Source organism: Toxotes jaculatrix, chromosome 7 (assembly GCF_017976425.1).
Source record: "Toxotes jaculatrix isolate fToxJac2 chromosome 7, fToxJac2.pri, whole genome shotgun sequence".
Taxonomy (NCBI): Eukaryota; Metazoa; Chordata; class Actinopteri; family Toxotidae; genus Toxotes; species Toxotes jaculatrix.
Window position 1 is genome coordinate 1,531,979 of NC_054400.1, and position 25,861 is coordinate 1,557,839.

Sequence of the window (25,861 nt, forward strand, 5' to 3'; positions counted from 1 at the left end):
TCGCCAGTCTGTTCCTACTGCTTTCTGTGTAGAATGTAAACTGGTCTTTACCTGTGCCTCAGGTACGCGCTCCCTGCTCTCTGCTCTGCCTCCACCTACGCAGAGGGAATCCACCGCGCCTGCCGTGCTCTCCGTACCACTCCGGCTCTGGAGTAACCGGGACCAGTTGCAAACTTTTACTGTCTCGGTGCCCGAGTCCTGTGTTTATAACCAGTACTTTGAGTAACTTAACAGATACACATTAAATGAACCTTTATTCCAATGTTAACACACTGTCACGTTTTATTTCATGAACTTAAAATCAACATCAGTAATCAGTGGTTTTGTCATGCAAACTTTTGGTTTACCACAAAACCAGGAAGCTGTGAGCAGAGCTGAATTCCTGCTTATTCTACAAGGATCAGGACAAAATGAGTGGTTCCCCTTAGAAGTGGTAATAAATAAGTGGACTGTAGTTATATTTCAAGCAGACTATTGTCTTCAACCACTATCACACGTATAATTACTCATCTAGCCTGTTTAAATGGAGAAGTCCTCTTTGAGCTGTTTGGTATCATTGTGTGCACCACCCTGCTCACCCTGTCTGAGCTGAAGGTCACGGCTCCTCTGACAGGAGTGACCCTCACCATACATCAGAGAAGAAAATACTGGACCGATCTGAAATGGTCGGCTGTGACCCATCAAACCTGAGAGAGCTGGATCAGTCTGATTATTAAGAGCTCGGTCAAACTACCAGCTGAGGGTGTGGCCACGGGTAGCCAGAACATTTAAAAAAAAGGTCTCACTTCACACTTCAAACATGAGCATGAGACTGACAGATGTTTACGAGTTTTATCCAATAAACTGGGTTTGACAGTGAGTTAAACATGTTCATGTACATTTCATATAAATATTAGACATTAATACTATGTAAGGTAATAGAAATGTTCTGTACCTGTGTGCTGTTCTTGGAAAGAAGACGAGTTCTGAGCTGATCCCAGCACTGAGAGCAGCACCAGTAATCTGATCCCAGGTTATATTAAATATTCACTTCAAATTAGAAAATCCTAATGATTAACACACGACAATAAACACTATACAAAACATGTAACTGTAGAAATGTGGATACGACATCATTATGTTACTGGTTGTACAATATGACATACAGTACAGTTGGTGCACTGGATTTAGGGAAGGTCCAGCCTTCACACAGACATAAAAACCTCTCTATACATTAACAGACTGAGGCTCGGCCTCATCTCTGTAACTGTTTTCACGAGAACAGATCTCATGATTCTTGTAATAGAACATTTTTTTCCTTTTTTTCTGCAGAACAAAAGCAGTATGAACACAGAACCTGGCACAGTACCACATATTTACACTGATAACTTATGTTCACATTTTGGTTCAGTGTGAGACAGACAGAGTCCCCCAGTGAGACACCTAACTCACATCAAACAAAGGAAGCTGGCAGGAAAACAGGCTGATTTCTGACTCAGGCACTTTGAAACTGTTTAACTCCACAGCTCAGAATATATTTAGTGCTAAATGAGACAGTGATGAGGACGGTAACTGAGAAAACAATGAGAAGAAAAAAGTTCCACATGTCCACCAGAGCAATGAGAAGTGGAATGAGAGTGTGACAGGGCAGCCATCCAGGAAGAGCAGGTTATTAAGCACAGATCTGGGGTCAGTGTGACCTGACAGGCGGCTCCAGCTTGTTGGACAAAGCCGTCAGCACCTGGTCAAACTTGGTGTATCGCAGAGCCTGGTTCTCCGTGGCTCCCCTGCTCCCCCACAGCAGCCTCATCTGGAAGTCGGTCAGGAAGAGCTCCAGGACCTCGGCCTGCTCCTGGAAACCTGCAACACCAACGTCGCAGCGTCTCATCAGAATCCACAGCAGAGCAGTGCAGTGAGAAAACAGAGGAGTTCAGGAGAAAAACACAACACAAATCCCCATTTTCCTCTGAGTATACTGTGTCACTGTCACTGAGCTTTAACTAATCTATTACTTTGATCTGGTTGTTTACAGTAGTGTGGTTATAATCTATCAATCTGATCACTCTACAGTGCTGAGTTTGTCCTCAGGTTTCGGATATCACCGAAACCTGGCTTCACCCGGGGATACCCGATGCTAGCATGCAGCTAGCAGGCCGCACTCTGCTCCGCTGGGACAGGACGAAGGACTCCGGTAAGAGCAGAGGAGGTGGGCTCTGTATTTACATTCATGAAAACTGGTGTAACAACGGGACAATCATTGACAAACACTGCTCCCCTGACCTCGAGTACATGTCTGTAAGATGCCGGCCTTTTTTTCTACCAAGAGAGCTAACAGTAGTGATCATCACGGCTGTGTATATTCCGCCCAACGCCAACGTAAACACGGCGCTCTCTCTCCTGCTGAACACCGTTAACGAACAGCAGAGGGTCCACCCTGACGGTGTTCATATAATTGCAGGCGACTTTAATAAGGCCAACTTAAAGACTGTACTCCCAAAATTCTACCAACACGTCAAGTGTTCCACAAGAGGGGGGAACACTCTGGATCATGTGTACTCTAACATTAAACACGCGTACAGAGCCATACCCCTCCCCCACCTCGGACAGTCAGATCATCTCTCCCTCCTGCTTCCCCCAGCCTACACCCCCCTCAGACGCAGCGCCAGGCCCACCACAAAGACTGTTACAACCTGGCCTGACAATGCACTCTCCACACTCCAAGACTGCTTCGAACAGACAGACTGGGACTTATTTGAACACCAGGAGCTGGAAACATTCACAGGAACGGTTCTTGACTACATCAAGTTTTGCATCGGGAATGTGACTGTGGATAAAAACATTCGGGTTTTTCCAAACCAGAAACCCTGGATGACCAGCCAGGCCCGCATGCTCCTCAGAGCCCGTGATGCTGCCTTCAGGTCAGGCGACAGAGCTCTGTACAGGGCTGCTCGAGCCGACCTGAAAAAAGGAATTAAAAAAGCTAAGGCAGACCATAAGCGGAGCATAGAGTCCCACCTGTCCAGCCACGACACACGGAGGGTGTGGCAGGGTATACAAGACATCACAAACTACAGAGGATGTCATGTATCAACAGGAGACCTGAGTGCACCGCTGGCAGAGGAGCTAAATTGCTTCTTTGCTCGCTTCAACTCACCACAACAGCAGCACTCATCTGTTCCAGCCTTGCCTCCAACCCCTCTCCCACCTGCTTCCTGCACCACTCCACTCACTGTAAGGGAGCACGACGTCAGATGGGTGCTCCTGGCAGTGAACCCCAAAAAGGCTGCCGGCCCAGACGGAGTACCTGGTAAGGTGCTCAGAGCGTGTGCCGACCAGCTAGCCCCCATCTGCACCAGAATTTTCAACCTCTCCCTAGCCCAAGCAGTCATTCCGTCCTGCCTAAAATCAGCCACAATCATACCAGTGCCAAAAAAGTCTCCCATCACCAGCCTTAACGACTACCGTCCTGTGGCCCTCACTCCAGTAATCATGAAGTGCTTCGAGAGACTGGTTCTACAACACATCAGGAACTATCTCCCCCCAGACTTCGACCCCTACCAGTTTGCATATCGTGGTAACAGATCCACAGAGGATGCTATCGCCGTAGCTCTCCACTCTGTGCTGAGCCATCTGGAGCAGCAGCAGAGCTACGTTCGGATGCTCTTTGTGGATTACAGTTCCGCCTTCAACACAATCATTCCCGACATTCTCATCACCAAACTGGACACTCTCGGCCTCCCCCCTCTCACATGTGCCTGGATAAAGGACTTCCTAACTAACCGACCCCAGACTGTGAGACTCGGCCCCCACCTCTCCTCCATTCGCACGCTGAGCACCGGCTCTCCACAGGGCTGTGTGCTGAGCCCCCTCCTGTACTGCCTCTACACCCATGACTGCAGTCCGGCCCACAACAGCAACCTCATCGTTAAGTTTGCTGACGACACTACAGTGGTCGGACTCATCTCAAAGGGAGATGAAGCAGCCTACAGAGAAGAGGTCCTGAAGTTGGCATCCTGGTGTTCAGAGAACAACCTGGCTCTGAACACCAAGAAAACCAAGGAGATCATTGTCGACTTCAGGAGGCACAGCACCAACTTAGCCCCCCTCTACATCAACGGCGAGTGCGTGGAGAGAGTCCACACCTTTCGGTTTCTTGGGATCCTCATCTCCGCTGACATCTCCTGGACAGAGAACATCACAGCGGTCATTAAGAAGGCTCAGCAGCGGCTACACTTCCTGAGGGTACTCAGGAAGCACAACCTGGACTCCATCCTGCTGCTGACCTTCTACCGCTCGTCCATTGAGAGCCTGCTGACGTACTGCATCACAGTATGGTACGGCAGCTGCACCATGGCAGACAGGGAGAGGCTTCAGAGGGTAGTTAAGGCGGCACAGAAGATCATCGGCTGCCCCCTCCCCTCCCTGATGGACATTTACACCTCCCGCTGCCTCAGCAGAGCAAAGAACATCACCAAGGACAGCTCCCACCCTGGCTTTGCTCTGTTTGACCTGTTGCCCTCAGGAAGGCGCTACAGGCACATCAGAACAAAGACTAACAGACTCAGAGACAGTTTTTTCCCAAAAGCCATAACCACACTGAACTCACACATGCACTGAACCCCACAGTCTATTCCCCTGACCCCCCGGACTTCCTTCCCTCTATCCACTCACCGTGCAATATCCGTATACTGTGCAATATTCATTAATGTGCAATAACCCATACTTGAACTGTGCACCTTACCCCCCCCTGTATTTTGCTTTTTTCTCTTCATATTGTTGTATAGCATTCCTTTTAAATTTTTGACTTTTGACTTGCACTAACTTACTTAACTTAATCTTATTTTATTTTTATTCTATTCTATGTTGTATATTCATACATGTTGCACTGGAGAAGGAGATGCTTTCCATCTCGTTGTACATGTAAAAGATGTCCAATGACAATAAAAGGCATTCTATTCTATTCTGACCTCGCGTACCGTGTAGTTTGCTCTCAGCATTGGATCGGTAGATGCCCCCCAGCTGTGCGATGGTCCTCGCAGCCCCCAGGTGGAACATGACCACGTCCACGCCGACGTCCACCGTCTCCCAAGGCTCCGTCCCCTCGCCCACCGCCACACTCTTCTCCAGCAGAGACAGGAGGGGGAGGACGTGGGGGAAGGTGGTGTTGGACAGCGGACAGCTTTCTGGAGGACAGACACACAGACAGTCAGGGCTTTCATGAAAACAAAGGTGTGCAACATGAGGTGTGCTGTATAGAAGGACCTCTACCTCTCCCATCGTTCAGACTCTTCATGAACGGCCTCAGCGTTTTCTCGTAGAGAATAGCGCCCTCTGTGTGTCGCTGGCGTAACGCCATCCAGGTCTGCTCCAGACGGGACACCTCAAAGATAGAAAATACCAATAAATATCGGCAGTGTCGGTTTTACCACATGCAGGGTTGTGGCTGCGGGTGGTCAGTTGAATGTGACTGGCCCCCTGTGGTGCCCCCCACCCCCAGCCCCTGACCAGAGTCAGAAGATGAAGGGTAGTTGGTTTATTAGTATCTTAGTATCTTAGTATATTAGTATACCTGGAACCTGGACCACATCCTGTGTATGAAGTGACTGCTGTGACACATAACCCCAGTTTTTAAACCTCAGTCTGACACATCTTTTTCTGTCTTGCGGTTATCTTCTCTAACTTGTCGTGTCAAAAGGAAAAAAAAGGAAAGCATGCCATCTTTATAGCACCAAGATAATGTGGTCAAGGTGCAATGCTGTCAGTGCAGTTATGATGACCAATACTGTCGCCTTTATCACACATCCCATCCAACATAGTATAAAATACCAGTATAACTCCAGTCAGTGCGATGCCTGTTTACCTGCGGCAGCTCTAAGGCCCTCATGAAGGCAGCGAAGCCAAACATGTTTCCCATGGTGCTCTTGAGCTCAGCAGCGATTTGGATGATTTTATGCAGTAGACCAGCTCGCTCCTCATTCGTCCCCGTGCAGCCCAACACGTCCACAGCCAGCATGATGGCCATGGTTTGAAACCTGCAGGGACGTGGAGAGACGGGGGAGACAAGGGTTTTTCATCATACTTGCATTAGCCCCCGCCGACTGTAAAGACTGACGAGGTTGTCGGGTGTGTGAAGGATTTCTGAATCCTTACTCACCTCTCCAGCAGGTCCAGTCTCAGCTGATGGCCGTGTGGCAACGTGAGCAGCTCCATCCCAGAACTAACTCCCATCATCCTCTGCATCTCTGGAGTCACCTCCAGAATTCTGGCCATCTGGAGAACACAGACACACGATCATTGGACGACTCCTGTATGTGTGTGTCTGTGATTTAATGCCCAGCAGCGTCCTGTGTAGATCTGTGTAATGTCCTGACGTATCACTGAAAATAACAGGACTCTGGAAGCTGAAGAAGCAAAAACGCTTCACCGTTCTGAGAACGAACGCATCAGGTGAAAATCCTTTGTGAATTTTTCACTATGATTGACCTTTAGTGCTTTATAAATATATTTTTAGTCATTGTTAATAAAAAATATTGATTAGAGCAGCTTTAAACAGTACCATGCAGTCAGCCTTGGTGATATGTTTGGCCGCCGTCCTGGGATCGATCTCGGTCAGAAGCTCCTTTACCCTCCGCAGAATTCCCACCTCCAAAGGCTTATTCTCCTTGGGCATCAACGTCGAGTGGTACTGGCCCGGTTTCAAAGAAGAAACCGTCTCCACCACCGGTGAGAAGTACACATTCCCGTCCTCCCCCCTCCATGGACTGACATCCACTGACCCTTCCTCCACCCGCAGCCTCTCCACGTAGCTCTGAGGGCTGGGGTACAGCTCTGTGTAGCAGCTTCCGTCTGTGTCAGAGGAGAGGGAGTCCTGGTTCAGATGAGGCCGGGGTCTGTTGTTACTCTGTCTGTGGAGGGTGCAGTTCGGGGAGGACGTGGGCTGAGTGGTATCCGAGCGCCTGGGGAGGGACGGGGATGGAGCCACACTGGCTGCCCGGCTACTGCAAGGACTTCTGGACAGTGGGACTGGAGATGGAAGAAAAGGCGTCAAAGAATATACCTGAATAAGAATCTCACAAACAGGAGGAAACAGGACTTATTTTTACTGGCAGATTAATTCACATTTGGTGAAGTGGGTTTTTTTAAATGCAGATTATCTCAGTGCATGAAATCCTGCACCTCACCCTCTGTGTGTTTGTTTTAACACGTGAGTTATTTGTTTTATTAAAGAACATATCGACCATTGAAAAGTCAGTGGAAAAGGGTCATGTAGTTCATGCACGTATGAGAGTTTGATTACACAACGTGATGACCTTCAGCTTACATCGCACTGAAATCATAATGACTTGACAATCATTACCAACAATACTTTATGTGTAGGTACATTAAGAGTTTCATACATTTAAATGCCTTCTCTCAACATTTACATTTTATGTCTATAAAAATATTTTTTAAGCCACTTTTCTTTGTTGTATTGTTCTTTTATTTATTTTTGTGTTGATTTTATTTTTAATCAAATCCAGCTTTTTTTTTTAGTTCTTTTGTTTCCTTGAATACTCGTTACAAAACCTTGGATTTTTTTATCTTTACAATTTAATTTTTTTTTTTGCCTCTTCTGCATTTTGGTTTTGATCATGAATGTATGAAGATCACAACAAACTAAAGGCACATTGGGGGAGATGGAGCTGAGACTTAGCAATAAAAATAAATACAAAAAGCATCCGTACAAAATTCATTTACTGAAGCAACGGTTCCATCAGAGACCTTCAACAAGCAGCTTTTAAAGTATGACTAAAACACTGTAATAGTCACAGCAACTATTAAAACTAACAGCTGTTTAGTGAAAAGACAAAGAGCATGAAGTGTGATTTAAAATGAATAAATCAAACAGAAGAATTAGCTCTTCTCAAGTTCATTTGCCTTTGATCCATATAAACCTGCAACCACTGCCCAATCTTATCTCAGTACTACATCTAAAGTTCAAGCTCAGAGTTCGCCACGTGAGCCTCTCTCTGTTTCACCTCCGCCTTGTATAACCAACCTGCTGCTGCTGCTCCTGCTGCTGCTGCTGCAGACTCCGAACACACTCTGAACTTTGGTCCTGTTACGTCAGTGCCTACAAATCTGCTGTGACGGAGGCTGGACGCAGAAACAACAAGCTTGCGCTGAAATGTGAAATCTGCGGACTGGGACGCTCTCAGTAAGTTTTTAGATCAAACAATCAAGACCAGGAGCAGAGTCTGTACAGGCTGAGACAGCGATAAGGCTGGTGGTGTGTTAATCTAAAGCTGATGTTTCAGTGAAGTTGTTTTCGCATTCCTGTTGGATAATGTGAGTATTCCTGTGATGTTTGTGTGCATGAATGGAGTATTTAGCTAGACACTGAGTACTTGCAGATGCTACAGTCTCAAGGTCTCACAGAGCCAGACAGCAACTTCCAGATGTTTGTTTTTGACGAGCTCAACAACAGGACTGGACTTTACGAATGGATCTCACAACCTCACGACAAACCGTGCTCTTTCACCATTATGCTACTCCTAAAGTTAGGTTTATAATCTGTGAGAAGAAAATCAAAGTTTATAAGTTTTGATCTGCAGACTCACAGCAAGAACATACAGAATGAGTCAGATTCAAAATCAAAATATTCTATTCATTACAGCAAGAACACAGAGGAAACAGATGCCTGTCAGCTCAACTCCAACATAAAGTTATTTATTATAAACTGTTATAAGTTATAAAAAGTTATAGTGTTAGCTAAGAAAAGTTAAAGCAAAAAATAATTACTATCTAAAAGTACACGTCTCTTGTTACTGTAGTTTATAAACTTTTAACTAATTTTAATTGTATATAAATTATTTAAGTTATATGTTATCTTTTTATTTCAAATGTGCTATAAATCTTATCTTTAGGGAACATGAGACAAAATCATTTCTGCTTCACTCTGTGAAGCTAAAGCTGAACATTTTACTGACACATATGGTTCTAATTCTGGTTTGAACAATATGTAAAAGCACCTTCAAACTTTGACCCTGTAAATATAAAAGGCAGCCGCTATTAAACCTCATCCTGTACATGAACACAGGGCCGTGAAACCTGAGTGAGAACCTCTACTAAAACAGCTTTTTTTAAAAGGGAATTTAGTGGCAGGAATTCCCACACTGTGAAGTTGTGTAATAAGGAAACTGTAATTCAGCTGTAAGGAATCTGGGAGTTACATAAGTCGCGTAGCAGAGAGCCTCAGTTTGCTGTAAATGTAATGAAAGTCCTTTGCAGAAAGCAGTGTAGTAATAGCCCGCGTCAGGTTTGTTTTTGCTGCACTTTGATGAAACTTTTCATTGTCTTTGCTCTCAGTCTTGAGTAGATGTTTATCTCAGAGCCAGAAAACTCTGCTGTTGTGTAGAATACATGTCCTTTGTGTGGACTTCATGATGCGGTCCAAAGTTTAAGACAGAAACATGAAACACGTCTAACATCCGTACATCTCTTGTCAGAATCTCTTTCAGAAATGTACCGAGCAACCTTAGTGGCACTTGCAGTTCTGCAGCTCTGCTCTTCACCCTCGGTACATGGAGGGAAAGTCTTGGTATTCCCTGTAGATGGAAGCCACTGGGTCAACATGAACGTCATCATCCAGGAGCTTCACTCCAGAGGCCATGAAATCACAGTGTTGAGACCATCAGACACCTGGTACATCAAGGCAGACTCCCCTCACTACAAGTCCATCACTATAAACTCCTCTGCGGGTTTTGATGAGGAACGCTTTGGGTCCTTTGTAACCACAATGCTGAACATGCGGCGGGGAGGCGCTTCATTATGGACTCGTTTATCTCTGGAGTATGAACTGATGGTCCAGTTCTATCAGATGCATAGGCAGCTGCTTCAGATGGTGGAGGAGATGTTTGAGAATACCACACTGATGCAGAGCCTCCGCGATGACAAATACGATTTGGTTCTGACAGACCCTGCGATCGGCGGAGGGGTGCTTCTGGGTCACCGTTTGGGTCTTCCACTTGTCTTCAATGTGCGATGGACTGTTCAGGGTGAGGGGCACCAAGCAATTGCACCATCCCCAGTCTCTTATGTCCCAATACCAGGGACAGAGCTGACTGACAAGATGACATTTACGCAACGGGTCAAGAACTTCCTTTATTATGTCTTTACGTGTATTCAGATTTGGATGATCACTGAACCAAACTACAAACCTTTTGTCCATCGTCACTTTGGCCCTGACGTACACTACATGGAGCTGTTCCAAGCGGCAGAAATCTGGCTGATGAGGAACGATTTCACCTTTGAGTTTCCACGACCAACAATGCCAAACGTCGTCTACATGTCAGGATTCCAGTGCAAACCCTCCAAGCCCCTGTCCAAAGAACTAGAAGATTTTGTTCAGAGCTCCGGTGAACATGGCATCATCGTTATGACACTGGGAACCCTGGTGGCAAAACTTCCTGAGGACATCTCTGAGGAAATTGCAGCTGCTTTTGCCCAACTTCCTCAGAAGGTGATCTGGAGGCACCAAGGCAAAAGACCATCTACTCTCGGCAACAACACCTTGCTCTTGGATTGGCTGCCTCAAAACGACCTCCTGGGTCACCCTAAGACCAGAGTGTTTGTGGCCCACGGAGGCACTAATGGAATGCAGGAGGCCATCTACCACGGTGTCCCGCTAGTCGGCCTGCCCCTCATGTTCGACCAGCCTGACAACTTCTTCAGGATGAAGGCAAGAGGTGTGGCCAAAGTCCTGGACATTGCAACTGTGAACAAGGACAACTTCCTGGAGGCCCTCAAGGAGGTGCTCTACGACCCGAGCTACAAGGAGAAGATGAAGAGGTTGTCCGACCTGCAGAGAGATCAGCCCATGAAACCACTGGACCGTGCCGTGTGGTGGATTGAGTTTGTCATGAGGCACAAGGGAGCTCCACACCTAAGGACAGAGTCTTATAAGATGTCCAAGATCCAGTACTACTCAATTGACGTGATGGCACTTCTGCTGGCAGTTAGCTTGCTGATGCTTACTGTTTTTATTTCTGCAGTAAAGTTTTTGTGGCGAAGAGTGTTTTCCAGAAGCAAAGTCAAAAAGGAATGATGAACGTGTCGCAAGACATCACTTTTTTTAGGGATCACGATTTCTTGTAAGGAAAACAATAATGTTTGTAAACTGTTTCATTCTGTGTTTTGAGCCATGAACACACCACAAACACTGTAAACAGTTCTCTTTCACTGGTCTCCCGACTGCATGTGACCTGTCTGTCACAGCGTTTCTGTTGTGCTCGGCTGATTATCTGTTTGTTAGCAGGTTTGTTAGCTCAAACATGTGGAAACAATTTACAACGCAGTTTGGTGAAAAGCTTGACCTGAGCCAAGTAATCGGTTTTTAGTTCATATCCAGGATTTTTTTTTTTCGAAGGATTTCGTAATGCTGCAGGATTTTGAATATTTTTTATCATTATCATAAACTAATGTACTTAAAATAAATGAACAGACACGTGTATCCTGTGATTGTCTATCACTAAGGTTGAATCATAACAAATTTGTTTTATTATCTTAATAATGATTTTAAGCAACTGTAAATAAAAATAAAAACTAAGACATGATTTACATGTTTTACACATATGAAGAGTTTTGGGCCCGAGAGACTTCACAGACAATATGAACAACAGTATTTTTAGTTTGTAATTTGTATTTTGCTTGCTTTTCTTTTTTCTTACTTTTCAGAGGTAATTGAAACTATTATTTCATTAAAATGCTTAATTTGCCCACTCAGCTGTGTGTGCTGTCAGCTTGGTTCAGTTCTGTATCAAATATCGTAGAATTTATCACAATTTTTATTATAAAAACTTGTTTTTGCTGCTTTGGAAAAATTATTTTAAACCACAGGCCACAAAACTGTGTGTTCACTGGACATCAAGGCACAAGGACCAGAACTTTTTCAGTAAATGCTTAAGAATGAATCACCTCAGTTAAAAAAAGGGATAAAGCAAATAAATGGTGACATGTTAAATTACACTATTATTATTTTCCTTGAAGAAGAAGAACAAAAGGACAGCAGCTTATTGGTGTCTTCTTACACTCGTCACAGACATGAACTGCTTAGCATGAGGTTTTGGTTTTTGTAATCACGCAGCGCTTGTAGTGCAAGTTTTGTTTCAGGTTTCCAGTTTCTCACATTTCTCACACTCAACACTGACATGTTATTAAATAATATTATATATTAAGTTCAGGTTTTTGTTTTTTTTTTAAGGTTTTTTTTTTAAATTTTGTACAGAGACAGGAAACAAAGGAAGTCTGAGGGATAGCACGTTCAGCAAAGCTCCCCAGACAGAATCAGACCACAGACATTCGGGTTTGAAGTATGTGACCCCCCCCCCCCCCCCCGTTGTTTTAAAACTATAATTCTGAACAATTGTTTATATATTTTTGCAGCAAAGATTTCCACATCATTTACAGAACATAAGGAGTTTAAGTCTGAGGAGTTTAAGTCTAACATAACACAAACATAAAACAACTCTGAGCTATAACAAAGATTCAGTGAAGTAGTGTGTGGTGTGAGTGCATGTTTATTATGAACATTAAAACTGCGTCTTATCTTTTCACATTTCTGCAACATCCTGTCGCTTACCCTCTGACGTAAACGCCCATGGAGATTTATCTGAACTAAAACCACCTGATAACATCGGCCATGTTGTTTAATCTGTTCAATCCGATTCTATTTAACGAGGATGGAGTCAATAAAAAGAAGAAAAGACTGATGACTGACTTGATGCAAAGAACAAGCTCCTACTGTATCCTCCCTATTTTAAAGTCCTATTCTATGGGTTCACGTGCAGAAAAGAGCGTCAGAAGACGCAGGAGAAAAGTGTAGTTTAGTATTAAACTCACTGTTGTTGCTGTACGGAGCAGAGAGAGAGGAATCTCCAGGAGTCAGCAGAGTGTTGTTGTCCTGTTCTCTGTTAACATCTGCCTCCCTGTGGTGGACAGAGGAAGGACTGCATGGAGACACAGAGACGGAGAGAGAGAGAGAGAGAGAGAGATGGCAGATTGTTATCACACTACAGGAAACAACATCACATTTTTGCATTTGTATCTCATGTTTACTTTCTCAGACTAATAAAACCACATGAGGAGGAAATTATGTCTGTGCATCAGGTTTGTTGTACAGAAAACACTGCAAAAAAAGAGAATAGCACTATGACAGGAAGCACGGCGATGACGTGTTTCCGGTCTGTCTGCAGAGACCTTTCTATTTATCATCTATAATAATCCATAATCAATATGTCAGTGATTAGAAATCTCCACGCTATGTTTCTGAGAAGCTCACGGTGTTATCTGACAGTTAGTTCTCCTCTGATGACAGAAAAATCAAACCAGTGAAGCCTCACCTGCTCGGACACACCCTGTCCTCTCCGCTCACGCTGCTGTTCCTCAGCCCTCGGGGGCAGGACGGCGGGCTGACGGCGGTGCAGAAGGCCGTCTCCAGGTAGCTGAGCGGCAGCGTCCTGTTCACCGGCTGGTGAATCTGAGCCCCGCTCCACCGGGTCAGAGCCGCCCTGCTGCCCACGTAGAAGTGAACGAGGGCCGGTAAGGACTCGAAAGCCTCGCCCTCCAGGCTGTAACGGACCCGCGTGTACGTCTCACTGGACTGAACCACCGTCTTTCTGATGAGCAAGTGAAGTGTCTTCTGCTCCCAGTGGCCGGTGAGGACAAAGTCGCCCTGACTGGACTGAGAGTCTCTGACGAGGAAGTCGCCGTGGTTCACCACCAGGCTCTCTGACACCTGAGGACACATTTCAGTCTTTCTTGGTTACTAAAATTAGTGTGTGACATTTTCATGTCTCACAACATGTGATGCCACTACTTCAGAGAAACTACAGTTATTCAGGGCAGAGTATTTTTATGGGTGTTGACACACGTCTGAAGAGGATTTATAAAGTTTTTCTTTCTATATGTTAAAAAAGTCCTGACAACCTGCTCCAACAAGAACATGCCATTTATTTACACACAAAGAAAAGTTCATCTCCTTTACTGTTACTGAACTCACAGCCTGATTCATTTACATGTGTCCTGTCACAGAGGAGGTGGAGAAGAGGCTCAGAACCAGTGTCAGCCTCCACCCTGAGCACCGAGCCATCACAGGCTTTTTTACACAGTTTACGAATCTGGATGTAATGAACAAGGTTTTTCCTTTAAAGCTGTTGTTTGACCAGAGCTCCCTCTTGTGGTTGAACTGTGATTGAACCCTGATTCCTGACATTTTAAAGGGAAGACACACTCTAACAGTGTGTGTGTGTGTGTGCGTGCGTGTGTGTGTGAGACGCACACCTCCCAGGGGATGGGTCCGTGGTACCAGGCGTGGCTCTTCAGGTTTGTGCCGCTCAGCTTCAGCTCCTCCTCCAGCTGCTTCCTCTGTTTCTCCGACGGTGGCTCCAACCAGAATTTCTCTTTGGAGAACTTAAAGGGCATCACAGGCGCACAATCAGACACAAAACTCCCAACACAACGAACGCAAGAAAAACCCACAAAACAGGCTCAGACCATCGTGTAGCCTTTGCTGGGTCTACGTTCTGGGTCCAGCTGCATTTCTGCTGCTTCTTTCACTTTCCTGCCGACTGGAACAACAAGCCGGACTCTTGTGACTCCTTAGAAAAGCTGCTTGAAATGTGGCACCTCTGAGACAACAAGCATTGTGGGTAAATCCAGTCAAACCGCAGCCTTCTCAGCCCTGTTTTTGTGTGAGTGTGTGTGTGTGTGTGTTAATAGAGGACAGAGGGGGACGAGGAGGGAGGGAGGGAGGATGGACAGCTCTGGCATTCCCACACTGGCATCCATGCTGGCGGCACCAGGGGCCCGAGACCCAGACCCATGCGGGAGTCTTGGCCTCGTCACCGTGGCAACATCATTGTGCGACAAGGGTCATCACTCAGAGGAGCTTTGTCTGTCGTGTCTTTATACAAACAAAACAAAAAAAAAAGCTACTGTATATCAGGAGCTTACAGCAAGGACAGACTGACACACACACACACACACACACACACACACACACACACACACTTCAGTTACTGTTATTACTGTTACAGAGGTGCCCCCCTGCTTTGACAGAATGGTTTGTCCCACTCAACTGTGAATCAAGGGCTTGGCACCGGGCCAGGGCCACTTCCAAAACAAAAAAGGAGTGTGTGTGTGTGTGTGTGTGTGTGTGTGTGTGTGTGTGTGTGTGTGTGTGTGTGTGTGTTTGTGTGGGTGGGTGTGTGTGTGTGTGTGTGTGTGTGTTGTGGGATAAAGACCTGGAAGCCCATAATGAATGGCTTTAATTTCATTAGCATTATCATTCATTGCCAGCTTGTCTCATTCAGACAAGTGTGTTTGTCAAGTGTCCAATTATAAGTCAATGAACTGGAAATTCTCTCGCTCTCTGCGTCTCCTTCCACCTTTTCCAGGCAGAGCTGCCGGGCCGAATCCAGGCCGCCGCGGTTGCCATTGGTAACCAGCGCAGCTTCAAAGTATTTCACCGCAGAGGGCCACATTCCCCGAGTCTTTTCTGTCACCCGCCCTGATTGAATTAGAACCTGATCGCAGCAGCAGCCAGAAACACGTTCTAATTGAACCTTTCCTGAAACCAGTGCCACTGCTGGGAATAGAAAGTGGGTTGTTTTGTTTTTTTTTTTTTTTTGACAAGAGGAAGTGAGAAAAGCAGCATCAGGCAAAAAGGAAGCAAGAAATAAACCAGATTTGAACATCGGATGAAAATAGATTTGAGACCATGTTGAGAAGAAGCTTACCTTCACGTATTCTCCACTGCTGTCCGTTAAGTCACGTTGGCTGAAACACGAAAGACACGTGTGTGTGTGAGAAGCTTCAAACTTTGCAAAGCTAAATTAATAACTGAATTTCCCAGTATTAAGAAGTTAATAGTTCTCTCAGGGAGCTTCACAGTAAATTATGAGGAAAGTTTAGAGTCTATAAAATAATCCTCTGCTTAGTCTTTGTGACTAAATCAGCAACAATCACATTTAAACATCTTCAGTGATAAATTGGTCGGGCAGCTTCATCATCGCTGTGTGGGTGTGGTTCGATCGCATCTGACTGGCATCTCCCTGGAAACATCAGCAAACAAACCAACAGCTGAGATCACATCCACCTTCTGATTTTTATATTCCTCCGTTCTCATCAGTGTGTGGGAACATTTAACGCCACACAGTCTGCTTCAGACCAAAAACAGAAATCTCTCACGTGTAACGAGCAGAAAACAGCGTGTTCACGCTGAACAGCACTGACACGACAGCGACTCTGAATTCTTCGGGAAACACAAGGAGCCAAAGTCATCAAACGTTAAATGTCGTCTAAACACGAGAAGATCAACGTTTCCTCAATTTAATTTAGTCTAACACTCTGACCGAAAGGAGCAAGTGTGCGATCAAAGAAGAATTCAACAGGACAACAAAACTCTGAGCAGATGTTTGATGCCAAAACATCTTTTCTCATTAACTTCATCTAAATATTAGTTTTAATTTCAGGTTGTTTCAACTGAAAATATTTAGTGTTTGTCTTCAGACCACTTCAGAATTTTAGTTCTGAATAAATTCACTGCTGCAGTTCACTCAACTCACTGAATTTAGTTTCAACTGAAACATCATCACGATGTTCGTAGACTTGAACAGTTAGTAGTTCAGCAGTAACAGGTCAGTCTGACTGACCCGAATCAACTTGGTATTTTAAGTTTAATGAACTTGTTTTCTAAAGTTCAGTTAACTGCAGCCGGTTTTACATTTTTAAAGCTCATTAAAACGACTTTGAACTCGTCATTCAGCCTCAGTTCAGTGAGCTCACATTCTGAAAGCAGCAGGAGACTGAGCCTGAACTCATTTATCTGTCTGAGTCTGAGTACGTGACGGTTTTCAGTACTTGCTGCTGCAGACACATTTTGGTTGTTCACCAAAAAAAAACCCAATATAGTAACAGTAATATCAGTAGCAGCAGCAGCAGTAGTGGTGGTTGAAGCAGCAGCAGCAGTAGTGGTGGTTGAAGCAGCAGCAGCAGTGGTGGTTGAAGCAGCAGCTGTAGTTATGGTGGTGCTCGCACAGAGAAGGCAGAACATGCCGTTTTCTTTCTGTCTTCTTGCACAACTCTTCGACAGCAGCAGTGTGTTAATCTGACACCACCCAGCAACAGCTTGCAACACAACAAACTTCTCCAGGGAGGATGGGGAATATTTCAACTGCTGTGTGAAACTGAAAAATATCTGCAAACGGTCTGAAGCAAAGGAAACGTCTCCTCTCCCCGATGTCCATCCAGTAATCACAGCAGCTGGATTCTCTCCAAGGCTGAAGCCTCAAACCTCAGCTCAGCACACGGACGACCACTGAGACTTTTTAACTGACGTTAGAAAAATGGAAAAACACCCAAAGTGCAGCTTCATGGTTTCTTTCTGACAGAACTGACGTGATGTGTCAGTGAAGCTGAGCGTTTTTTTTTTTCCCCCGTCATTCAGCTTGTTGCATATTTCCACGAGTAACGTCAAGGGAGGTGACCTTTTGTTCCCAAACACAAAACTGTGAGAGCAGAAAGCAAACACACACACACACATACACACATACACACACACACACACACACACATACACATGTGAACACAAAAGTACAACATACTGCACGAGAAGCTCCCTGACGGTCACAGATTTCATGTGCAGAGCTGTTGTTTGTGTTGTTTCTGTTTCACTCGACTGTTTATTTCTGCGTGAAGCTCGTCGAGTCACATCAGAAAACTTTTTTTTTTTTAGTGGTTCCATGATTAGGCTAAATGCAGAGTTACTCTCTGTAAGGCTGGAGAGGAAGTGCATGTATTTGATTGTGTTCTCATTGACAACTTTGGTTTTCCTGAGATTCAGAGATAATTACTTCATCGGAGAAAAAAAAATGACTGTGAAAGACCGACTGAGGTCATGAAATAACTTGGCCTTCATTACACCTGGCCTTCATTACAAATCAAGCACCAAGACACAAGTGTCACCAGGTGTGTCTTGACGTGTGTGACTTGTGGCAGGTTAGCTTGCTGTTTGTGGGAAAGTCTCTGAGGACTGAAACTAAACAAGATGACGTCGAACTGTTTTCTAAATCCTCTGCCGTTAAAGGCCCCGAACACACAAACACACGTGTTTTAAGTGAGATCACCAAACTCAACACGTCAATAAGAATGATAAAGGCCAAACTCGTCCCTCCTGAACTGAAGCAGCAAGAGCGTGGAGAGCATGAGACCAAGCCTGACGCAGTAAAGCTCAGCCGAAATTAGAGGAAACACCTGTGTGAGTGTGCGACCCTGTGAGAACTGAAAACACTTCACACGGCGTGTTCCTGTTCATGTAACTGACATCTGTGTTTTGTGAAAGAACTGTGACACGTCCACCCATCGTGTGAACAGTCTGTTTACCTGCACAAACAATGAAACAGGCAGCTTCTTCAGCTGGTAAGTTCTGGGCAGATTCCTTCTTGTTAGTTCCACGATGGGCAGCAGTGGATGTCACTGAGTGACCCACAGTTAAAACACGTCGCGTTGTGTCACGTCATGTGTCACGCAGCATGTTCTCATGACGCGCCCACAGAGAGGGCGGGTAAAGAGACAGACAGGGGCGGTGGACACTACATGGATTTTTTGACCGTCCACAGATGTGGCGGGATTTCTCCCGAGGACCGGTCCAACTATGACAGATGGGTCAGAGAGTGACAAAGCAGGACGAGGACGGGCTGTGTGAGTCAAAGCTCTGTGGACAGCTCTACAATGAAAGAGGATTTTACCCATTTTAAATAGTAAAAAAAAAGAAAATCAGTTTATGGTGGTCATCACACTGTGGCGCACAGCCGCCAATAAATCAACATAACACTGAAAAGTATAAAAATATTTTGGGTTCATTATAAAACTGTGGTGGGACAAACCGTGGCCTGCAGCCACAGCCGAGGTCATTCATGGGAAACAGAGTCTGTTTGACTGTTGTTTAAATGAAAGTCAAAATCCACCATATTTACCACTTCTGTTCTCACTGACACTTAAACTGGAAAACAACTGAACTGAGATCAGCCTCGGCAGGAGACAGTGGGAGGATGTAAAGGTTGTGTCTGTTCTTCTGCCCATTCACCCCGACCTCTCCCAGCAAAGACCGGGTCACTAACTGGTCGAAGCAGCTGCCCAGAGGCCCCACAAACCCGAAAACCCGAGATTTGGGTCTACGAACTCTGACTGGTCCTCCACCCTCCAAAGCTACGTTCAAGAGCAAACACTCAGTGTTAGATAACAGCACCTTTTTACCCAGTGAGGAATGACTGAATCACCACTGACTGTCGTGTCGTGTGAATGTGGAGAGGATTGTGGTAAATGAATTTGCACCTGAAGAAAACACTGAACAAAACCGTTTCACATCTCAGCCACAGCGGCGGGAACGAACGTGAAAATGTCACTTATCTGCACTCAGCTCAGCGCACCACTGAGTGAACCGAACGTTCGATAAAGATCTCCACTCACTCAGTTCTTCATTTTGACTGGAAGAATCCACAGCTGACAGTTTGTACCACACTGAGCTATGTTTTTGAGAAGAGGTTAGTTAACTCCACTCCACATCTGTGTGGTGTTTTACAGTGCACAGCTGCCTCGTTAAACACTGGGTCTCTGCAGTGTGATGAACACACGCTGCTCACTTCTGAAGCTCGATCGGCCTGTCTTCTCCTGACATGAGCTGATGTGCTCTGTACCGTGGTGCGTCCACCCTGGACGTCTTGGACAGCAGCCAGTAGCTGGACCGTTGGTGTGACGAGCAGGAAGTCTCCTCAAACAACAAACTTCAACAATCTGCTTCAGCAATCAGAGCACCACTGAAGACGCTCAAGCTGTAAAGTATAAGAAACTACCTGGTGTCAGGCATCAAACAGCTTCCACACACCTGACGGTCACAGTCAGGTCAAAGCCAGGTGTGAAAGCAGCTCAGGCTGAGGCAGGTAGGACAGACAGGGTGAGGTGAACCAGGCTGCTGCCTTATCACTGTTCTGACTGAAGCCAGAACAGGATCAGATTCCTCCTCTTATGTAACACACGGTCCAGACTCAGGCTGCACCATGCAGCCCACAGACTGCTGCCCAGCCCAGTAACTCACTGACTTCAAACTGGTTCAACTGGTTGTTGTAAATGTTTTACAAGTCACGAGCTTTTCGTATTTTATGGCATCAAACTCCCCTAAAACCTGTGTCTGCTTCCGCTCGAACTGCGTCAAACACAGACCACAAACAGCAGTAATCGATTAAAGATCAAATATTGGACCTGGATCAGTTTCACGGACGAGCCTCACGAACCGCTGCAACTTTCTCCGACTTCAACACAAACTCAGGCGGACTTTATTCTCACAGGTATCTCTCCACCGGCACAGGAAGCGGCTTCCTCACCTGCTCTCTCCCCCCGCGGAGCGGACTGACCGACACTTCGCGTCCCCAACTTCACACATCTTCTCCCGCACAGTCGGACTCAGGCTGCCGCTGACTCTGCTCCAGCTGACGGACTGAGGCTCAGCGAGCAGCCGGGGACGCACTGCGCATGTGCGCTGCGCTTATATTGTCATGACTGCGATATTAAAACTTTACTGCCCAAAATATTCTGTCGAAGTTTTTCTTACAACTGGGGCTTCATCATAAATACACACAGCAGTGCTGCACAGGACAGTCACTGAACTTAAATGTGTTTAACTGTGTTTTTTAAGTCAGATCATATAAAACTAATTGAATTATTAAATCCAAACTATATGTATATTTACTTGTCAGAGTTCATTAGAGTTTGATTGTAATAAGATTGGTTGAAATAATCTGAGCACAGATTCTTAAGGAAACACGACTGAAGACTAATCACACGACGATTCCTTGAAAGGATGGAGACGTTTTCTCAGTGCTGCTTTAAGTCTTCACTTCTCACCTCCTCTGACACGACGTTTAAAAGCTGAAAACCCAAACAACAGGCTATTTTTGGAACCATCACCTCTCAAAGTGAACCGTCTTTCTCACCTGTCTGCCCTCGTCACTTTCTGCGAACCTTCCTCTGGGTTTGTGGTTTCCTGTGCGCTGGTGAGTCCTTGCTGTCGCCTCTTTTTGTCGCCCACGTGGTCACAAACAGCCTCAGCTATCGGGTCCATTGGCACGTACACATCCTGCATTGCAGCCCCTTTGGGACTGCTGGTTGCCATGTTTGATGGCTTTTCTACAGGTCTAGTAGTTTCTAAAGCATCCCTGCTTCTTGACAATGCTTCTTGGCTGTTAATGGGCTCCCCTGAAGGATCCCTGAAGCGGCTCTCAGGTCCTGAGGTCAAAGGTGAAGCCCAGCTGGGTGTCGGAGTAGTGGGCAGAGGCCGGGCCGGTGCAGAAACAGGCAGAGGCTGGTCCAGACTGGTCAAACTGAGGCTGGACAGGGCACTGAGCAGGGGCGAGTCTCTGACATGTTCCCCCGCCTTCCACTGGCTCTGCCCTCCACTCACCCGCTCCTCCTCCTCTTTCTTCTTGTTCTTCTTCTTGTCCTTCATCTCCCTGTAGCTCTTCTTCTTCTTCTCATTGCGGGGCACAGTGCCCACATGTGTGTACATGTCGCTGGAGCGGGCGTAGCTGGGGCTGTGGAGGCAGGACTCCATGTCATCCACTGACTGGTCCCCCACTGCTGCTGATTTGGCATCTACACTTACATGTAGGCTCCTTTCTAGGCTCCCATCATGCTCCGGGGCCGCCTTAATGTTGGCCTTCCCCGGCGAGCGGCGGGTGGAGAGATTGGTAAGGCTCCCAAACCACTTCAGACCTGGAGAGAAGAAGGTAGTTAATTAGGATTCCCACAAACATTCAATTAAGACATTACGACTTTATGGCTTCAAAAATAAGTAGGTGTCTGATTTGTGTCAGAACCTCAGCATGAAGGGAGTGTTGACATTTCTGTCAGGAAGTCAAACAGATAATCACAGACACACAAAATGACTACAGACAAGGTGACGTTGTTGTTATGTTGCAGCTCTCTCAGTCTCAGAGTCTCTCTCCATGCAGCCTGGGGGGCTTTTACAAGTCTGCGTCCAAAGTCCTGTTGCCACATATAATCTGTCCATGGTTGTAGGACATGTGGAGCTACAAACATCACACGCTTACTGATGTTATGGGAGCAGATTATACTGAAGGAGATAAAAATCCTTCCTGTTCATCAACATTAAAAAAGGAGAGTTTCAGTAACACAAAGACCTGGAAAACATTCACACAGTCAGTGTGTGTGTTGTTAACCAGCTTACTGCCGGTTGACAACTGGCTTACACTGCAGCTGAATTTGTTTTGCGCACAACTTTTGGGATCTTGTGATCAGGTCAAAGTTTCCACTTCTCTAGCTCTGAAATTCTCGACTGAGTGCTTCTAAAATTAGTTGAATTTCTGGGAGCCGCCGCTGTACTTCTGTATATTTGTGTGCTGACATGCTGGGTGTTAACATGCTGGGTGTTAACATGCTAAATGACAGCGTAGAGCTGAGCATGACAAGTCTGGAAACTCATTGCAGCAGATTTCTTCTGAACATTACGGCCTCATGTTGCCACCGTACACCTTTGACCTGTTTCCTTTTAAACATGACGCAGAGTTGCTCAAACTTCTCTGGACTTTGACCCAGTAACTCTGCAACCTAACATTGAGACAGATCTGAGATACTGAATGATGAGCAGCAGGAAGTGACTCACTGATGATACAAACGAGGACCTGTTGTGTTCAGTAGCACAGGAAAATACAGCCTGTCACTGTTAACCTTGCTCAAAGAGGAAAAAGCCAGAATTTCAAATTAAACTTTTTCACCTGCTTATTGCTGCTCAGGGTCATGAGCTCAGCCAGGTAATAAGTTATCATCCCCACTGACACGCAGTCAGTGCAAAAATGAAAGAATTACATGGGACCTTTGAGTCACCACTTGGGACCAGCAGCTGCAAACGTTTAATTTCCACTTTGTCCCGTGAAAAGACAGAAATGTTGTCTTTGCGTTGGAGTCATCTGAGGAATGTAGTTGGATGTTTGTCTGCTCAAACTCTCATCGGTTTCTATTCTGAACTGCAGCCCCTCGAGATCTCAGCAGTGTCTGATTATGTTTCTGCCCCGGGGGCCTATTAGACTCTGAAAACACTGACGGATATTTATTTCCCCGGCTAAATATAGACTAATGATTTTGAGGAAGAGAATGAAAGGAGAAGTTGGAGGTGCAGATACTAAGCTGGAGGTGCAGAAGCCTTTTTCTTTTTTGAAGCCTGCACATTTCAGTGCAGCGACTGAGTCCTGACGACTGTCACTCAATGTTTTCTTCATCTTTTCACGGTGTGAGAAAGAAAGTTTCAGGGCCATGAAAACACCGATGTTTCTACCACAAATCCAAGTCTGTAAAGTTTTCTTTCCATTGAATTACACGTTCAATATGTGTGATGTCTTCTTCGAACCTGGCTGCAGCCAATTAGCTCACTATTGAACAAATTAAGAGATTAAACAGCCAAGATAAGGTGTTCATTAATGAGCTTTAGAGGTTCTGATAGCTGGTTCCCACAGTCTGTGGGCAAAGGACCAGTTTTAGAAACATTTGCCACCAAGTTGTTGGGGAACATCATTCAGTAAAATATCTGACCATTAATTACACATCTTTATAGGTTATTGTTTTTGTAGCAATTACTGTGAATGACTGAATGTCATCAGTTCACAGGATCATACATTTATCAACACTTCAGCAACACAGGAAACACAGCACAACACAAAAACACTGAGGCTTCCCACAAACACAACATCTAATACAAAACGTAAAGATGGTTGTCGTGCAAAAACAGTTTAGGCAACTAAAAGAACTTATTCAAAGGCCCTAAAAACGTTTTGTTTGCTCATATTTCCCCAAATTATTACAAATTACGATGAAGCACCGTTTGAATCAGCGTTGGGTGACGATTGGAGGGTTGTTTGGTCGTTTGGTTGCTGGGTTTGATCGTCTGCTCAAACAATCGCCCACAAAGTCCTGGAAAAGCAGATCGGCTGAGTTAAACTCTGGATAAATAATAACCGAGAAGGTTTTATTTTTTCTCTTCAGCTTATTCAGCCTTCAGATGCATCATGGGTGAAAGCGAACAGTGAACAGCTAACGAGCAGAAGAAGAGAAGCACAGTGAGCTGTTGTCCTTTGAGCAGACGTCCACTGTCTTTTCTTAGCTCAGCTCTGTGCAAAACTCTGCACTGAACCAGGCCACTGTCCATTCAGGCTGGACAAAGACGCGTCTGTGCTTCGTTTACAATGGACCAAAAAACTGTTTGTAAGTGGAACAGTGGACAAAGAGCCAACACACACACACACACACACAGACACACACAATCACACAGTGACACACGTGTCAATACATCACATTCTTTCATACAAATAAACTTGCATCAGCCTTTTTTCTCTGACTCATCATAAAGCACATCTCGGTTTTTCTGTTTGTGCTGAAACTGATTCTCCGCCGGTGAAACGTGACCCAGCACAGTTTTCAGTTACTTCTGCTTTTCTTATTTCCATTTTCTGTTTTACTGTTCTTCTCCCCCGTATTTCATTCCACCACATTCATCATTACATTAACTCTAACTGTAAATTAAAAACACGATAAGCTTAGAAAACACAGCGCATTGTGAAGGATTAACCCTGTGGTTTCCAGCATGTTTGGCCACAAAAGGTAAAAGTACCAAAACCAGTATCAGTAAAATATTCCAAGTAAAGGTCCTGTATCCAAAGTCCTTCTCAAGTAAAAGCACAACAGTGTTAGCAGCTAAATTTACTTAAAGTAGTAAAATAAAAGTATTAAAAAGTATAAATGCATCAATGTGTCCGTTACATTTTACTGTTGCAGCTGAACCGGGTGGAGCTGCTTTCATCTGCTTCATACACAGATAGATTTTAATCCAGTGGTTCCCAACCTCGGGGTCAGGCCCCTCCAAAGGGTCACCAGATAAAACTGAGGGGTCATGAAACACAAGTATATATTTATTTTTCAGACTTTTCCTTTAACTTCGATTTTTGAAGAGTTTGAAAAATTATTAGAATGAAACCACCTGAGACGTTTTGTTGGCTGAACTGTGATCAGCTCACAGACGCCTGAGATGTGACAAGGAGCCACAACCAGAAATGTTGGAAGCCTCTGGTTAAATCCTTAACACTGTGGTGTTGTTTTGTTTTTTGTTTTTTTTTGTCTCGTGTGGTGGAGTCAAAGTGTCAAGCAGAATAAATGGAAAGTAGAAGAAAACTGTTGTGAAGTGCAGTACAAGTTCTGTTAACTCCCTGACTGTGTAAATGAGTTAAAACCAGCTGCAGCAGTAAAACACTGCTGAAGCTGATGGAACCAGATTAATGAAACCAGATTAACGAAACCAGATTAATAATCTCATGAAAATGCATTTTACTGCAGACTGAGGATTTTTACTTCTGATACTTTAAGTTTTTACTTTGAATGAATGAATTTTACTTGTGATTGAGTACTTCTGTCATTTTTTAGATCAACCTGTTTATCATTGCAACAAACAAACAAACAAACAAAATGATTAACAGTGCCTCTAAATTAAAGCAGTCCACCATGTTGGTCATTTATCTTCCATCATTGCTATATTACTGTAGAACTTTTGACACAGATGTTATGATAATGATTTGGGGAAACAACTTCCCCAAAATATTTCGCAGCAGCATCGGAGCAAAGAAACTTACTCAGTTTTCGTTTGTTCATGGTTCAGGCGTTGAACGTGAAGGTTTCCTGATAAGTTCGATGCATTAAACGGTCGTAAACACAGAATCTTCCACCAGCGCCTGCAGTGTGATGATGAGCTGCATGCTCTTTACTCAACAGAGCGAATCTGTTTCCTGTC

General features: G+C 45.1%; 2 protein-coding genes across 4 annotated transcripts; one reads left to right on the top strand and one right to left on the bottom strand.

Moving 5' to 3' along the window:
- Positions 1-237: 237 nt before the first annotated feature.
- sh2d3cb (SH2 domain containing 3Cb) lies at positions 238-25,835 on the bottom strand. 3 transcript variants are annotated; one of them, XM_041041527.1, is made up of 12 exons: positions 25,704-25,835; positions 21,006-21,783; positions 15,756-15,795; positions 14,299-14,427; positions 13,359-13,753; positions 12,859-12,965; positions 6,536-7,002; positions 6,134-6,249; positions 5,840-6,011; positions 5,248-5,359; positions 4,947-5,162; positions 238-1,839 (listed from the first exon to the last, which is right to left on the bottom strand). In XM_041041527.1, the coding sequence occupies exons 1-12, from the start codon at positions 25,720-25,722 to the stop codon at positions 1,670-1,672; spliced, it is 2,721 nt and encodes a 906-aa protein (XP_040897461.1). In that variant the 5' UTR covers positions 25,723-25,835; the 3' UTR covers positions 238-1,669. The 3 variants fall into 3 exon arrangements, with proteins under 3 accessions (XP_040897461.1, XP_040897462.1, XP_040897464.1); XM_041041528.1 differs by having other exon boundaries at positions 4,956-5,162; positions 25,704-25,813; XM_041041530.1 differs by lacking the exons at positions 21,006-21,783; positions 25,704-25,835 and adding an exon at positions 20,397-20,496.
- Positions 8,155-11,740, top strand: LOC121184107 (UDP-glucuronosyltransferase 2A2-like). Its single transcript, XM_041041531.1, has 2 exons — positions 8,155-8,307; positions 9,468-11,740. Exon 2 carries the CDS (start codon positions 9,482-9,484, stop codon positions 11,063-11,065), a length of 1,584 nt encoding a protein of 527 aa, XP_040897465.1. The 5' UTR covers positions 8,155-8,307; positions 9,468-9,481; the 3' UTR covers positions 11,066-11,740.
- Positions 25,836-25,861: the final 26 nt, after the last annotated feature.